Genomic DNA, 16,060 nt, shown 5'->3' on the forward strand with positions numbered 1-16,060 from the left:
GCTATGGACAAACATAACAGTATACAATACTAAACTACACACATTGAAGTAGGCATAGCCATTCTGTTGCTGAAAGAATCCTTTGGGATTCTAGACTAGAGAATAAAATGAAGTGATCACAAAGTAGCTGGTCACTTCTCTAAACTTCCGCATGCAATTTGGCCATTTAATTGCAAGACTCCTCTGTTCTGCTTTTTCTGCCATGTGGAACAGTTACCTTCTAACTCTGTGCCCCATCTATTCTTCATCTCATTCTAAATCTCTAATACATTTTTTCACCTGTACCTAATACTCTTCCTCAGCGTAAATATTTAACTCTTTAAGCCTATGCCAAATAACGGGAGGCTCTCAAATATATTTGTATGAATGATAAAATATATGATTTTAATGCCTATGCATGAATATAAAACCCATGCCTATTATCTTGTAGGAGAGCACAAGGAGTTAACAGGAAAAACTGCTGAACTTACTCAAATGTAACCTGAAAGCTTAATTCAGCACAGGGAAGGCTTCTGTTAGGATGAACCCATCAAGCTATGCCCTGTTTTAATGGAAAGCCTCTTTTATAAAGAGTAGGACAAGAGGCTACTGTGCAGTCAGATCTCCAGAACCTAACACAAAATGTAGAGGTAAAACCGTACCTCAGATGAATGAAAGCCCACTCTATTGCCACTGCACACCATGCCTATTATGTACTCTTGTACTGCCATATTATATTCCTGTTCCACTGATAACGAGAGATCAGTTTCCCTGGTTAGTTTTCTCCCCTTCCCTACTTCCCCAGAATAGCTACCCATGTAAATGAATTCTCTCCCTACTCTCACATGCAAATTTTTACAAATCTATCTCTTGGAGCTCTTGTATTTTCTATTACATTACTACATTTAATTGTAAGCTGTTGTGATTGGGTGGTTATGTGATGAGGTAAAATATTAAACAGAGCTACCATATGTGCAAAGCAGATCTCTTACAGACGGCTTCAATACAGCTGCTCAGATTAATATTGTTAATATTTTCCCAGACAGACCAGTTCAGTCTGTCTGATTCCATTACTAAAGTTTATCCAAAATGCTACTCAGAAGCAATTATCCAGTAGTTTCATGATGCTGAAATACAACTACCTATGCTTAATTAAACTCAAGACAAATTTAAATCCTCCAAACTTCAAATCTGCTTAATTTTTATCTTTCCATGTTACAAATCAAAATTGATAGCAGACAATGAGTCAGTGTACTATATCCTAGATGTCAAGTTATGAAAGATTCGTGTTTCCAGGTCCATTTCTTTAAAAGTTTAAGTGAATTATCTACATATACACTACATCAGTAGCAGCAGCCAATATCTGCTGCTTTCAAACAGTGCAATCAGACAGCAGGAAAAGTGGCAATAAGGCATGATAGCAAGTCACAAACATTCCTGTCACAAACCCAATACCAGTTTGAAGTTAATTGTAAAAGTGGAAAATGATTGAAAATGTAATAAGAAAATTTTTTTCCCTAAAGTTTCAAAGTAAAAGGTAACTCAGGATTTATGTTTCAGCAAAGTCAAAGTCTTTATTTCACTGTGGCTTGTTATAGACAACTTTATAAGAATATCTCATCAAAATGACTACATCTCAGAAAACAACATGAATCTGTTCAACAATGGTGACAGTCATACAGCCAGTTGTATCTATTTAGGAGAAATGGTCTTTAATGTCTCTTGTCTACCCCTGCAAATGCTCTCATATCCCAATGAATTTTTACTGGGGTAAATGAACAGTGTCCCTAGTCTATGCTCTGACAAAGGATAACATTTTGTTCCACAAATCAAATCATGAGGAAACTTTTGTATGTAATGTTTTGGGAAGGAAGGCAGCATTTTATGGTAATTCTATGGATTCTATTCCAGACTTCTGTTTTGTGTTGTGCCTTTACTGAGCAGAATTCTTTGCTATGACTTTACACTAAGCCAAAAGTAAACACGTTCCTTTTTCCATGGACAGTGCTATCCCAAAATACTGGTATTTGCATAAGTGAAGAGGGAGGGGAAAAAAGCTTCCCATGCAAGAGAAAAAAATATCCTTTGAACAAACATAATACCGATATAGAATGCAAATATTAATACACTTCCTAGAAACTAGTCATCAAGCTATGCTGCTGTGCATCACCTGAGAGAAGGACCATAACAATTTCACAATGGCATTTAATGAAACAAACCAACACATAATCAATGAATAAAAGATATCTCCTGGAACACCTGCATTTAAACTTACCAAGCACTTCTGCAGCAAACTCCGAAATTTGCTAACCAAAACATCACACGCAGAAGCCTTGCAATTTTTGGGAATATTCTTAGCTAAAGCAAATCCTAATGAAACAGGTGCTAATATGACTAAAAACAATATAGCATTCACAACTAAAACATATAGTTCTTTACACATATGCATGTCTTATTCTCCTTAGCTTCCAACAGTGTCTGTTGGGTGAGTTTTAAACAAGACCTGCGAAGTAGGAGGTCTGGATATTCATGAGGACTTACCAGATTGGAATTGGTGGCATTGGAATCATCTTCTGGAAAGGGGATATAGATAGCTAAGGCCACACAATTGGCGAAAATAGTCAGTAAAATAATTATTTCAAATGGTCTGAGGAATGGAGTTAAGGAAGTTATTCTGATGTATGCACGCAGAAGTGAAAAAAATAAAAGATTTATAAGAATTCTGTTTAAAGAAAACATTCCAGGCCCCTTATATTTTGAAAAGAAACATATGCCTTTTTAAGTGCTTTTCAGAGCTCCCAGCCAAGATTCTTCCTAATATGTCAAATGCAGTGTAGGCCAGTCGCGTGCCAGAGTAAACACAGATTTCTTAAAAGTTTTTTCTTCTTTTATTTATTTAGATTTAATTTTCCTGATGTTCCCTCACGTGCAGTTGTGCTGTTTTTAACAGAAAGGCCTATTCTGACAGGACCTCTATGCTTCCTCATACAATACAGTTGCTTTCAGCTTTTTCAAACTGTCAGTTAGAACTATATATTTTAAATTTTTTTTACAAAGGTTCAACATTTCTCAGTCTCTCCTGTCACATTTCAAAGAGAAATATGAGAGAGATAATCAGAGAAGAGCTAGGATCTGTAACAAGTATGTTATGATACATTTTTGAGACAGACAGCCTCTCTTGTCTTAGTCCTTAATGAAAAGTTAGACACATATTTAACTAGAAATTGTTTAAAGAGCATGGTGCTCATGATTAAGGCAGAAAAATGACCTACCTTAAAAGTTCTCAGATTGCTCATCTTACTAAAAGATTGAAGCCAAAGATTTTTTTTTAAGATTTGGTAGAATATGTTATTTTTATTTTTTTGTTTACATTGGCATCACATTCAAAATAAATGAGACCATATCCAATGTGCCTGGGATAGTATGGAAGAAGTGATCACTAGATTAGTGGAATTAGCATTCAGAGGCACTTGGGACCCCTACACAGCTCCCTGGGACCCCTACACAGCCACATATCCATGTGGGGCCTTAAACAACGTTCACATAAATCAATGGGCATATATACATGTCACCCTACATCGCTGTAGTGATGCACTATGTCACTGTACAACATGCTACAGTGATGTAGCAATCACGTGAATCTACACATGACCAGCAGCTACTTTGCTGTAGGAGCGCGTTCTCCTATTCCAGTGAGCCACTATGGCAAACTAGCAGCTAAAACTAACCGTGCGCTGTGTGCACAGCACAATACAGACAATTACTAGGCCATGCTTTAGTACTTCCAAAAATACATGTACACTCATGTGATCACTACATCACCATAACATGTCATACAGTGATGTAGGCCCATGTGTAGACATGCCCATTGACTTTTGTGAATGTTGTTTAGGGCCCTACATGGATATGTGGCTCTCAAAGAGGTACTAAACAAATGTGTATTAAGCTGCCTTAATGCGCAGTAACAAATGTGTATGGTTTTTAAGTGATGTTTAACACACAGTAGCCTACTTTACTGTGCATTAGCATAATTGCACAGTTTTTTACATGACCTAATTTAGTTTTGTTTTAACTTATAGTTAGTGTCACTTTCCAGGTCTTAATTCTATAATGCTTAGGTCACCAACACTGCAGAAGTGACATTGGATATTTGTTTAACATCCATTCTGATTGAGTTTCTGATATTCAAAACATCAAATCCTACCTTTCTCAATAAAGTTTAAACTATTAGGAATAGCCAGGGTCTGGAAGCAAATTAAATCACAACCCTTTGATATTGTTGTTGTCAAAATATTTGTAGTGGCTACAAACACTAGATTTCCAAAGACAGACTTTGATGGAAAAGTCTATTTGTCCTATTTACTCATTTTAAACTTAAACAAAAATCCAGCATCAGCATTGTCAGATTGATTTAATTGCATTGCTTGGTCCTCTCCAGATCCCATCAGTACTATATCCTGCTTTACAACACATCACTCACTTCATCTGACACTGATTTTATTCATTTATCAAATGTCACTTTGTGATCTATCTAGGGCTGTGTAGTTACTGTGGTTCCACCAAGCAAACTGATATTCATCTAAGTCTGCTTTAGTCATCTTCCATCATCTTATGCTAAAAGCATTAGTGTTGTGTTAGAAAGGATAACAAGTAGTAAAACTAATCAAGAGGATTAAAAAACTAGCAGGAAGGAAGAGACAGGTACATGCTTAAGGACATCTATGAACAGCTATTGACAGGACAATTTTTAACATGTTCCTTCATCTAAAAAAGAAGGTTTTGTTTCAGCAAGATCTAATAGGTTTACAGTGCTTGGTTCTTTTTCCATTTTTTCCATTTCAAGCATCTTCAAGTCCCTTCAAGCATCCTTGGGAACAATATCTAAATTAGCACATCAGATCTTATACCCCTCATTCATTTTCCATCACCTTAGTTAACTGCTGAATTCTGTACTGTGTTCAGTGCAGAAGGCTACTCTCTACACACCTGTATTCTTTTTTTGGCCTTTATTGAAGAGCTGAGCTAGACAGTAATTACCCTTTATGGTTAGCTTGCAGGTTTGTGTTTTGGAAGCCTTCCTTATATTTCAATCAGTATTTTGCTCCTAAAAGGATCAGTGATCCAGTTTATGTAACTATACAAAATAAATCTGTATTGCATTTTGGACCTTTTGCCTTGGCCTGCCAAAGGCAATGTCCAAACTGTCATTGACTTCAAGTGAATCAGGACTGAGCCCTTACATTAAACTCTTTTGCTACAATGGTAATTAGGTACCATCTCTGACAGAGCCTGGCCTTTATTCACGCTACTAGATCCAGCCTTCTGTATATATATATACACACACACACACCTTTCACTGGATTTTTTATTCAGGAAATCATATTCCCATCTCTCCCCCCACCACTCCTCCCCCAGTTCCAAGTAATGGGCAACAATTACCCGACCAAGTTTTGTTCTTTTGTGCTGCCCCTTCTCTTTTGCAGTATGCCCATCTACTACAGTTAGTGTGGTGCCACCCATTTGCACAGCTTCCACTGGTGTCAGCGTGAGTTATATATTTTGGTAAGGGGAGATATTGACCCTTTGTTTTCATCAAGCTAAGCTATAAGTGACTTCTGATGCACAAGTATAGTCAAGACTTCTGCACAGTTGCCTAGAATTTTTGAGCACAGTTGCCCTCAATGAAGCCATCAGATACTACTCATGTCCTTTAGATTCCTACTGGTGCCCATCAACTTAATGTATTTATTTATGCACATTTACAAACTGTGCCTAATGCACACAAACAACTTGCTTGTTTCCATGCAACTACATCAAAAAGGATATTTCCATTCGACGATGCTGATACATGCCCTCCGGATGGGATTTTTCAGTGTTAAACACAGCAATGCCCGGGGAGGACGTGTAGCTGTGGTAGTACCCTGTTTTTTCTGTTTCCCATACTGCTGCCGTTTCCTCTGTGTGGAGCTAGCTGTGGATATTGTTGCATTGCCAGCACTACCCATCAATTTGGCCTGTCTGGCAGCATCGATAGCAGCCTGCCAGGACAGAGCTGCCCCTGGAGTAGGGATATGCTCTGGGGCAAGCCCTGCAGCTGCATTGGCATTCATGTTGGCATGAGCTGGACGGGGACTCCCATAGTTGGAACCTGTGAAAGAAAAACCATAAAAAGGGAATCTATGAACAGCAGGAGGAAACAATATTTCTAAAAATAGTTAGCATCAGCAAAATCAGAATGTGAGGTCAAGAACAACCGTAGGGTATGTGCTTACTAAATACTCTTCCAGTCAACCTCTCCATTTGATGATGATACTACTGTGCTGTGTCATTCACATTGCAATATTCTCACATGAAAACTAATGGAAACACAAGGATTTTTTATAATTTGCAATCAATACAATCTCTAGACACTCAAGACAAGTGTCCTCCTTTCTCTCCCTCATTCTCTTATTTTAAGAAGTTCAATTACCTAAACGTTAATAAAAGCAAGGATGCATTTCACCTCTTTCAAACTCAGATGTTTAACACCAACTCATTTCATATGTATTAAGAACTCTAAATTAGCTGCACCAGGGCTGTCCAACATCCAAGTGACTTGGGGGTCGCATACTGTGCAAGCCACACCAGGGTAAGCCACAGACCCCCAAGCTGCACACCACGCAGATGCCCACACTGGTGAACCATGCACCTGGACAGTGTCCCCCCTCCCCCAACTGCTGCACTGCACAACTGTGCCCCTCACTCCTGCACTGTATGGGCCCCCCGATGCTGCTCTGTGTGCCTGTGCAGCCCCAAACTTACCCTTTGTTCCCATACTGGGCACTGCCCTGTCCCACCCCCTGAGGCAGGAGCAGAAAATGACAGTCTGAGGAGGGAGAAGGAACCTGGAGGCCTCAGCTGCTTTTGCAGCCAGAGCAAGAGAGGGAGCAGTGGCTAAGCAGGAGCCTGGGGGGCACAACTTAACCCTATGCGGGCAGCTTTAAGTTGATGGGCAGCCAGTTCATGAACTATACAATTAAAAAAAAAGACAAATTGGAGCATGTGTGAGAAGGCAAAATGGCCTATTTATTCAACAACACAGAGGACTAACATTGCAGCTAATTTAAAAATATCTCCAGTCCAACAAAAATCCAGAAAAGAAAATGTGAAGTTAAAGACCACAAGTAAAATATGTATTTCTTAGATTCATTTTGTGAATTAACTCCTGAATGTATATTATAATATGTCATGAACTGGATCATTTTGAACATCATTGCTGCTGTTAAAAGTTCTCTTACAGCAGTGGTTCCCAACCTCGGGGCACAATCCAAATGAGGGTCGCGGGGGCAATGCCAGCAGCACCACACACAAAGGATGAGCTGTGCTGTGTGCCGGGAGCTCCCCTGACCCCACCCTGGGCCATGGCCACACTCCGCTCCCAGCAGCAGGTCATGGAAAAAAAAGGTTGGGAACCACTGTCTTACTCCTTCTTCATGATGTTATAGTGTAGTAGTCACTCAAATCCTTTTTTACGGGAGTAATCCCTAGTCCCACAAGCAGTCCCATTGACTGCATTATTACTTGTGTACATAAAGGTATGCATTCATGTCTAGACTACTGTGATTATGACATCAGTCTGCTATCATGAAAATCACAGTGTCCTAAATCTACAGCAAGATGTCCTTACTGAGGTGAAATGGAACATGAAATGGAACGTGGCTTCCTAGATAACTGGGAACAGTCAAACTATATACGCTCATCAGCTGAGCTTAATTCTCTACCCTCTTATACTGGTTTTCTACCAGTTGAATAACTGAAGTCAGCTAGGTAGCACTGCTGCAAAAAAAAAAAAAAAAGCATAAAAGAGTGGAGAATAAGATCCAGTAACTCCTACACCTATTTCTGGTCAAACATGAAGAGATTATAGGGATTTTGCCCAAGTAGCATAATCCCCAAAAATGCATACAAAATAGTGTGTCTCTATGTGTGCCTGATATTTGGAAGTCTTCTGCAATATGAAAAAGTCTCCCTTTTAAGCAAGCAAAGCTTTTCCATTGTTTAAGCAATAACTGTTACCCAGCCATCTGCCCACCTGTGCTGAGACATCCCAATAAGCCAAATGGCCCAGAATCATCAAAACCTGCTTTCTCAAGTACTTGTTTGAATACACTCAAAGAGAGAGAGAGAAATTTCCAAGGTTTCCCTTGGAGGGGTTGGAGGGGAGTGGACAGCCACAACACATGGGAAGCTGTGGGACTATCTTCCTTTCACTCACCTGTGCACATCTCTGGGCACAGCTTCATTGAGTGATGTCCACACCAGTGGGAGCTAGCAAGGTGCTCTTTGCTCAGTGCCCGCTCTTGAAACCCTAGTTTTTAAACTCCTGTTCCTGTTTTTTCCATGATTTGTCCCAAGGACAGTTGTTCTACAGTTAGTGGCATCCCTCTATTCCTCTAAGCACTGAGAGCTTATAGATTCCTGGTGGGCCTAGTCCCACCATGCCTGCATAACAGACCTGGGGTTTGCAAGCTGAACTGAGTCTTGCCAGAGACAGCATTCCACAGCCTAAAATAGAGACTGTTAGAAAAGTGAAACTTTCAAATGATAAAGCCTATCCTAAGTCACACCAATCAGCTGCTGGCTGAAAAGAAGTCATTATTTAGGTATGCTCTGGCACAGGGCCTGGAGTTCTCTTAGATGTTGTTATATGTGAACTAGCCTCTGGCCCATATTTCGGGATACTGGTAATTACATTAGAAAGCTGAAATGCCCTGTAGCTTGCTGGAGATGAACAAGTTCCTCTTCACCAGCACATAAGAAAATGATTCCATTTGTCAGAACACTGCCAGTCCTTGACGCACTATTATTCCCTATACCTCTGAACAGGTGCTGCTAACTCTTCAGAAAGATATGCCTCCCAAAGGTGGGGTAGATAAGATAAACTCTGAGAAGGAATGTGGTCATCTCTCATAGCAGAGCTAGTTTACAGTTTAATTAGGGTGGCCATTAGTCCTGTTTTATACTGGATCATCATTTTTAAACTTTGTCCACTGTCCATTTCTGAATGAGGAACAGATTACAAAAAGTGCCGTTTTTCAGTTAATTGATGTCAATCCTTTGTCCTTGCAATTCTATTGCCTGTGCCTAGAGGTAGGGTGGGGCACAGCCAGGAGAAGCAGGGTTCGAAGTAGGGCTGTGTGAAGTTCATAGATTTCATAGATTTCATAGATATCAGGGCTGGAAGGGACCTCGGAAGATCATCGAGTCCAGCCCCCTGCCCAAAGGGCAGGAAGTCAGCTGGGGTCATAGGATCCCAGCAAGATGAGCATCCAGTTTCATCTTGAAGGTGTTCAATGAAGGCGCTTGAACCACCTCCGGTGGCAGGCTGTTCCAGACCTTGGGGGCTCGGACAGTAAAGAAAATCTTCCTTATGTCCAGCCTGAAACGATCTTGAAGTAGTTTGTGACCATTTGAGATCGTTTTGGTTTTGGTTGCCGATTCGATTCGGTGGAGATTCGGCCCGATTTGGCAGCTGAATCTCCAAATCTGAATCAAATCTGGAGACCCTTTAATTTCTCTGAACTGAATCAGAACCCTCCGAATCCATTTGGAGAGATTCAATGATTGGACAGACACAGCTTTAAATGTTTTTTTGACATACCTCAAGTTACCAGGTAGCACGTGAATGCTGAGATGATGGAGTGAATGGCGAGTCTCATGGGAGCATGGGGGGGTCGCCAGCACATTCGGCAGTAGACCCGGAGGTGGATCAGAAGCACTTCCAAGTTCACCGGGAAGCACGCAGGGGATCCCCTGCCCCCCCTGGCTCAGTGACTGGTGCCTCCTGGGTCTGGGGGCACCCGGGGTCCCCCCGCAACTGATTGCCAAGCTGGGGGTGCCGGGGAGGAGGTGTCCCCTGCACGCTCACCAGCAGACCTGGAAGTAGACCAGAAGTACTTCTGGTCCACTTCCGGGCCCACTGCTTAGCACTAGGGCTATGCAAGGCTTCATAGACATTAGGGTTGGATGGGACCTCAGAAGATCATCGAGTCCAGCCCCCCCGCCTGGGCCCCAAAGGGTAGGAAGTCAGCTGGGGTCATAGGATCCCAGCAAGATAAGCATCCAATTTACTCTTGAAGGTGTTCAATGTAGGTGCTTGAACCACCTCCGATGGCAGGCTATTCCAGACCTTGGGGGCTTGGACAGTAAAGAAATTCTTCCTTATGTCCAGCCTGAAATGGTCTTGCAGTAGTTTATAACCGTTCGACCTCGTCATCCCTTGGGGCGCTCTGGTGAACGAACATTCCCTTAGGTACTGATGGTCACCCCTGATAAACTTATAGGTGGCCACCAGTTCACCCCTGAGCCTGTGCTTTTCCAGGCTAAAGAGTCTCATAGATCTCAGCCTGTCGTCGTAAAGTCTGTTTTCCTGACCTCTGATCATGCGAGTGGCTCTTCTCTGGACTCTCTCAAGCTTCTCCACATACTTTTGGAGTTGTGGGACCCAAAACTGGATTCAGTACTCCAGCTGTGGCCTCACCAGGCCGAGTACAAGGGGAGAATGATGTCCCGGGATTTGCTTGAGAAGCATCTATGGATGCAAGACAGCATTTTGGTCGCTTTACTAGCCGCAGCATCGCATTGAAGGCTCATGTTCATCTTGTAGTCAATGACGACCCCCAAGTATCTTTCTTCGGACAGAGCTTTGGATCCGGAGAAGCTTCGGACTCTTTGGGATGAAACGTTTTTTGTCCGATTTGGATGAAATTTTCAGGAGTGCTAGACTCTGCAGAGAGCATGAACCCTGCCAAGTGTCAAAAAGATAAGTGCAGGGGTTTGGGGGGGGAACAGCACCCCAAACTCTTGAAAGCAAAACTCATGTCATGTCTAGGCTTTACAACAAGGTGAAAGCTGCAGGGGTGGTAGCTCTTACTGAGGCCACAAATCCTGCCAAGTTTCAAGAAAATCAGTGCAGGGGTTTTGGAGCAACTGTACCCCAAATTATTGAAAGCCAAACTCCCATCACATCTATGTGTTACAACACAGGGGGGTCAAAACTGCAGGGGTGGTGGCGCTTGTTGAGGCCACAAAGCCTCCCAAGTTTCAAGATCGGTGCAGGGGTTTGGGGGGGAACTGTCCCTCAACCTGGAGACAAGCAGAACTTTTGCCATGGGTGCTTGCAGGACTGACTTGCCTGTCTTGGGGCGGGGAGTGGGGAGACTGCTGCAGGCCTGGCTGCTAAGCTGCTGTGTTCCCAGTTACCAATCAATCAATCATGATTCACCAGGGACCAGGGACTCAGGGACCACTCAATACACAGGACCTAGCTACTACATAATGACTTAACGAGCATCAATTAGCACCTACAAAATCAGGCTACGGAGAGGAAAGAATCAATACAGACAATCAACTGCCCCAAGACAGAGACAGTCTTGGCACAAGTTTTGTCGGTCAGCAGTTACGGATGCAGAGCCTCAGAACCCCCCTGCACCGATCTCCTCAACAGCTGGCAGGCATCACAGCAGGGGCCACCACCCCTGTGGTTGTCACCCCGCTGCGCCTTAACACACGCAGTGTCACCCATGGCATGAGTTCTGCTTGTCCGCAGCTTGAGGTGCAGTTCTCCCCAAACCCCTGCACTGATCTTCTTGAAACTTGACAGGCTTTGTGGCTTCAGTAAGAGCTACCAGCCCTGCAGTTTTGACGCCCCTGTGTTGTAACACACAGCCGTGACAAGAGTTTGGATTTTACGAATTTGGGTTACAGTTTCCCCCAAACCGCTGCACTGATCTTCTTGAAATTTGGCAGGTTTCATGCTCTCAGCAGAGGCTACCTGTCACGGCGGGGTCCTACAGGAGGGCCGTGATCTCCTTGAGGCCCCGTCTCCGTGCCAAGTCCGCCCAAGGGCACCCTCAGTTTCTCGCCCGCCACGTCTTTGATGTTAGATAAGGTTGGGAGGCTGCCTTACGTCTCCTTGGGCACGGTTAGTTGGGACCTCCGTCCCCATGGTTTCCTGGACTCTCCGGGGGTCTCCCTGTATGATGGGTGCTTCCCGGGCACCCTATAAAGCTGCCCCTCTCCTGGGGCCTTCTGTGCCCACTCTGGGACTTCTCTAGAATGCTGCCTCTCTCTTGGGGCTCTCTCCCCAATGCAGCCCTTTTCCTAGGGCTCTCTGCGCCCACTCTGGGCCTTCTCTGTAGTGTCGCCCCTCTCAGGGTCCTTCTCGATAAAGCGCCCCTCTCCTGGGGACTTCTGTGCCCACTCTGGGACTTCTCGGCTATGCCACCTGACTCTCAGGCCCACTGCACTGCTACCCCTTTCTCCAGGGCTCACCGCACTACTACCCCCTCTCTCCAGGGTTTACCGCACTACTCTGCCCTTCTCCAGGGTTTACCGCAGTACTAGGCCTTCCTCAGGGGCTCGCCACGCCCGCCCTGGGGCTTCTCAGTAGTACCCCTTTCTCTGGGGCTCACCACACCCGCACTGGGACTTCTCCACAGCGCCCCCCCTCTGGGGCTTGCCACGCCCACACTGGGCTTCTCCATGCCCCCCCCTGTCTGGGGCTCGCCACGCCCGCCCTGGGGCTTCTCAGTAGTACCCCTTTCTCTGGGCCTCACCACACCCGCACTGGGACTTCTCCACAGCGCCCCCCCTCTGGGGCTTGCCACGCCCACACTGGGCTTCTCCATGCCCCCCCCTGTCTGGGGCTCGCCAGGCCCAACTTGGGCTCTCCAATAAGGTTGCCCCCTTTCTGGGGCTCTCTGTGCCCACGCTTGGGCTTCTCAATAAGGCGCTCCCCTCTCTGGGGCTCGCCGTGCCCAACTCGGGCTTTACAAACGCCCCGCTCCGGGGCTGGGGTCTATACATCCTGCAAGCTGTGTCCTCACTGGCGCCGGGGTCCCCATGCTACTGTGGGTTCCCCCTGAGTATGCTGCGCCCTCACTGGCGCCAGGGTCCTCACATTTCGTTGTGAGTCCCCAACGAGGCCTCCTCCAACCCCTAATAGCCTCACCCTAGCCACAGATGTAATACATAACAACACAAACTCGAGCCTCCTGGCTATAACTCAAACACACCCTCTGGCTATAACAACATTGCTCAACTCTGGTCAGGCTGTACTTGCCATTAGGCTTCTCCTCGCACCCTAACTCCAGTAGCTCCTGCCTCTCTGGCTACTGGCAGGGAACTGCTAGCCTGGCCTCAGCCCCTGGGCCTTATGAGGGCCAGGCCCTGCCCCTTCCAGTCAGCTGACTTCCTGGTTGCCCCAGGCAACCCACAGCTGTGCTCATTATTCCCTGCCAGGGCTCTCTCCTTGGCAGTTTCCCCTCTCCAGGAGCAAGGCACCTCCGTGCTCTGTGACACTACCATTCCTGCAAGTTTCATCCAAATTGGACAAAAAACAACAAAGTTATAGATATTTCATTGATTCCCCATTATAACCTATGGCCGGATCTCTGAGGCGGCTCCAAAGCTTCGGAGCCGCTTTGGCCGGATTGAGGCGGAAATCAAGTCCAGAGCTCTGGATCGGATTGTGGCCATCCAAAACAACTGGATCCGAAGCCGGATCGGATCGCTGCTGACTCACACAGGTCTACTTAGCACGCTCGGGGCCCGCCCATGTTCCTGTAGGATGCTCCATCTCCCCCACCATCTCAGTGTTCACAAGCTACACCTGGTACCTTGAGGTATGTAGAAAAAACATTTAAAGCAGTGTCTATAGCTGAATTGCTGATTCTCCGAATCAGCATCAAATCTTAAGGATTCGGATTCAGCTGAATCGAATCAGGACAGTGATCCAAATCAACAAATTGAATCACTGTCCCCCGATTTGGCCCAAATTCAAATCCAAATCGAATATGGCCTGCTTTGCACACCCCTAGTTCGAAGTCAGCCAGCCAGGGATGGAGGGAGGGAGGGAAGTGAAGGATCCCAAGGGCTGCTCGCTCTGTATCTGCGCAAGGAGCTATGGCTGCATTGCACATCCAGGCACAGTGAAAGCTGAGGTGCTGCTATATGCCCCAGCTCCCTGAACCTGGGCTGGGCATGTGAGGGTGAGCCTGGGCCCCGGGAGCAGCTGGCCTGCCAGGACCGGGCAATTGGTCTGCACACACACACCCCTGCGCTGCCTTGGCACAAGGTAGTGGCTTTGAGAGCAGGCAGGTAGAGCACAGTATTTGTATCTGCTGGAATGCCAGTGGAACCAGGAGGAGGCTCTTGTCACTGTCTTTGTACCCATAAAGCAGCCCAGTGAGTCCCTGGGGTGTCCTGCTGTGTAGGGAGGGGGAGCTTTGGGCAGAGTTCAGGTTCCTGGGTGGCTCGGCCAGCTCATTAAACCATTATTTCTCCTCTGGGACAGGCAAACCTGTCTGTCTCCTGTGGAAGAAAAAGCGGATGCCTCCAGTCAGCTGGCTGCACTGCCACAGGCATCCAGCACCCACTGACCCCACTCAGCCCAGCACTGAGTGGTCAGGGCATATTCCTGAGTGCCCAGCGTCTGTACTGAATGCTGATGAGGGGGAGGTGAGGTGCCTGTGCAGTGTGTGGCCCTGGCTCCCAAGCATGGAGCTGGGCTGGAGTGAGACTGAATCTCAGTGGATAATTAGTTTTTATTAATTTGGTACTCATGAACAAAATTCCTCCTGTCTGCACACAATGTCATTAAAATACAAAATAAAAGAGAATTAATATTTTATTATAACAGTCAGCAATAAGCCAAGGCCAGTGACATTTTCCTGGTCTTTTTGTGGTGGTCCTGCCCCTTGCTGCTGATTGGCCAAGGAGTCTGGTGGTCCCGACCCTCACTGCTGATTGGCTGAGGAGGCAGTCCTGCCCCTTGCTGTTGATTGGCCAAGGGGGGTGGTAGTCCTGCCCCTCATTAAGGGGATGTCCTGGAGTCTACGGGGGCATTAGTGGCTGCCCTAAGTCTAATACTTCTAGAAATCAGCTTTAAAGAGGATTATTCAACAAACCTGGAGAAGACATATCAGCTGGGCACCTGTGAATTGCTGTACACAAAAAAAAAAGAGGGACCAGACAAAGCCTACCTACTGCCTTCTACCCCCAAGATACAATTAATTAGACACATAATTAAAATGAGGAAAAACAAGAAAATTGCTTGGAGATCTTTTTAAAAAATCTTGTGGATAATTGTTTCTTTCATATTGTGTATATGGCATCAAGACACCACAGTAATGGTTACACTGTAAATGCATTAGGGTGATGGAAAGGTACCATTCAATTAAAGCAGAAGAGTACAACAGGGTATACCCTTAGGTAAACAACACATAAGATTGTAAAATTCCTCACTCAATGGATCAGGAACAGGAAATTATTAGGTCAGGTGTTGTTTTATGTCAGTCATTTCCATATTATTACAAGGGTGTCACAGTTTTCCTCTCAAAGCAGGAAAAGCTATAGTTAGTTTCCTGCTTATGTTATTCAAGAACAGATTTTAGGGTAGACTGAAATAAGGTTGCCTGGTTATTTTCTAGAGGAAGCAGTCAGTCAACTGGCTGACACACTCATTTTACATTTTCTGCACCTACATGTAATCTACAAACAACTACATGTAATCAAATAGACGTAGTGGGCATGTCTATATGAGACTACTCAAATTAGAGCAAATTACTGAACAGTGGGTATGTCTATACAAGACACTAATTGCACAGTAGCCTAATTCTATTGTGCAGTAGCATGCAGGGCAAAAACCATGCTAATACGCTACTGTGCAGTAGTATTAGGCTATTGTGAAATTAGCATCACTAAAAAGCTGTGCGCCAGCGCTACTGTGCAGTAGGGGCCAGTTACTGAATATTGATTTAGTACTTGGTTGTACAAGTACTAAACTTAATGGGCAATAACTACAGCACATTAATGAACATGTAGACATGCCCAGTAAGTATCACCATCTATATGTACGGACGCTTACTGTGCAGTAACTTGCTCTAATTGAGAGTAAATTTGCTACCTGTAAATAAAAGTAGCAAATTTACTCAGGAGTAATTACTATGCAGTACAGCATGTGTAGACAGCTGACTGGAAGCAAATGTACTCCCGGCTAGCCAGGCAGCAGCAAGCAGGAGATTGCTCCCAGCCCTCAGAA

The 16,060-nt window shown here is 44.9% G+C and overlaps 1 protein-coding gene across 1 annotated transcript in view; it reads right to left on the reverse strand.

Moving 5' to 3' along the window:
• Positions 1-16,060, reverse strand: part of CACNA1C (calcium voltage-gated channel subunit alpha1 C) — a 742,093-nt gene that overhangs the window by 609,689 nt on the left and 116,344 nt on the right. The window contains 2 exon segments of the mRNA XM_025198804.1: positions 2,521-2,626; positions 5,806-6,127. Of these exon segments, the coding sequence (XP_025054589.1) occupies positions 2,521-2,626; positions 5,806-6,127 (428 nt within the window).

The sequence above is a fragment of the Alligator sinensis genome, unplaced genomic scaffold (assembly GCF_000455745.1).
Source record: "Alligator sinensis unplaced genomic scaffold, ASM45574v1 scaffold87_1, whole genome shotgun sequence".
Taxonomy (NCBI): domain Eukaryota; kingdom Metazoa; phylum Chordata; order Crocodylia; family Alligatoridae; genus Alligator; species Alligator sinensis.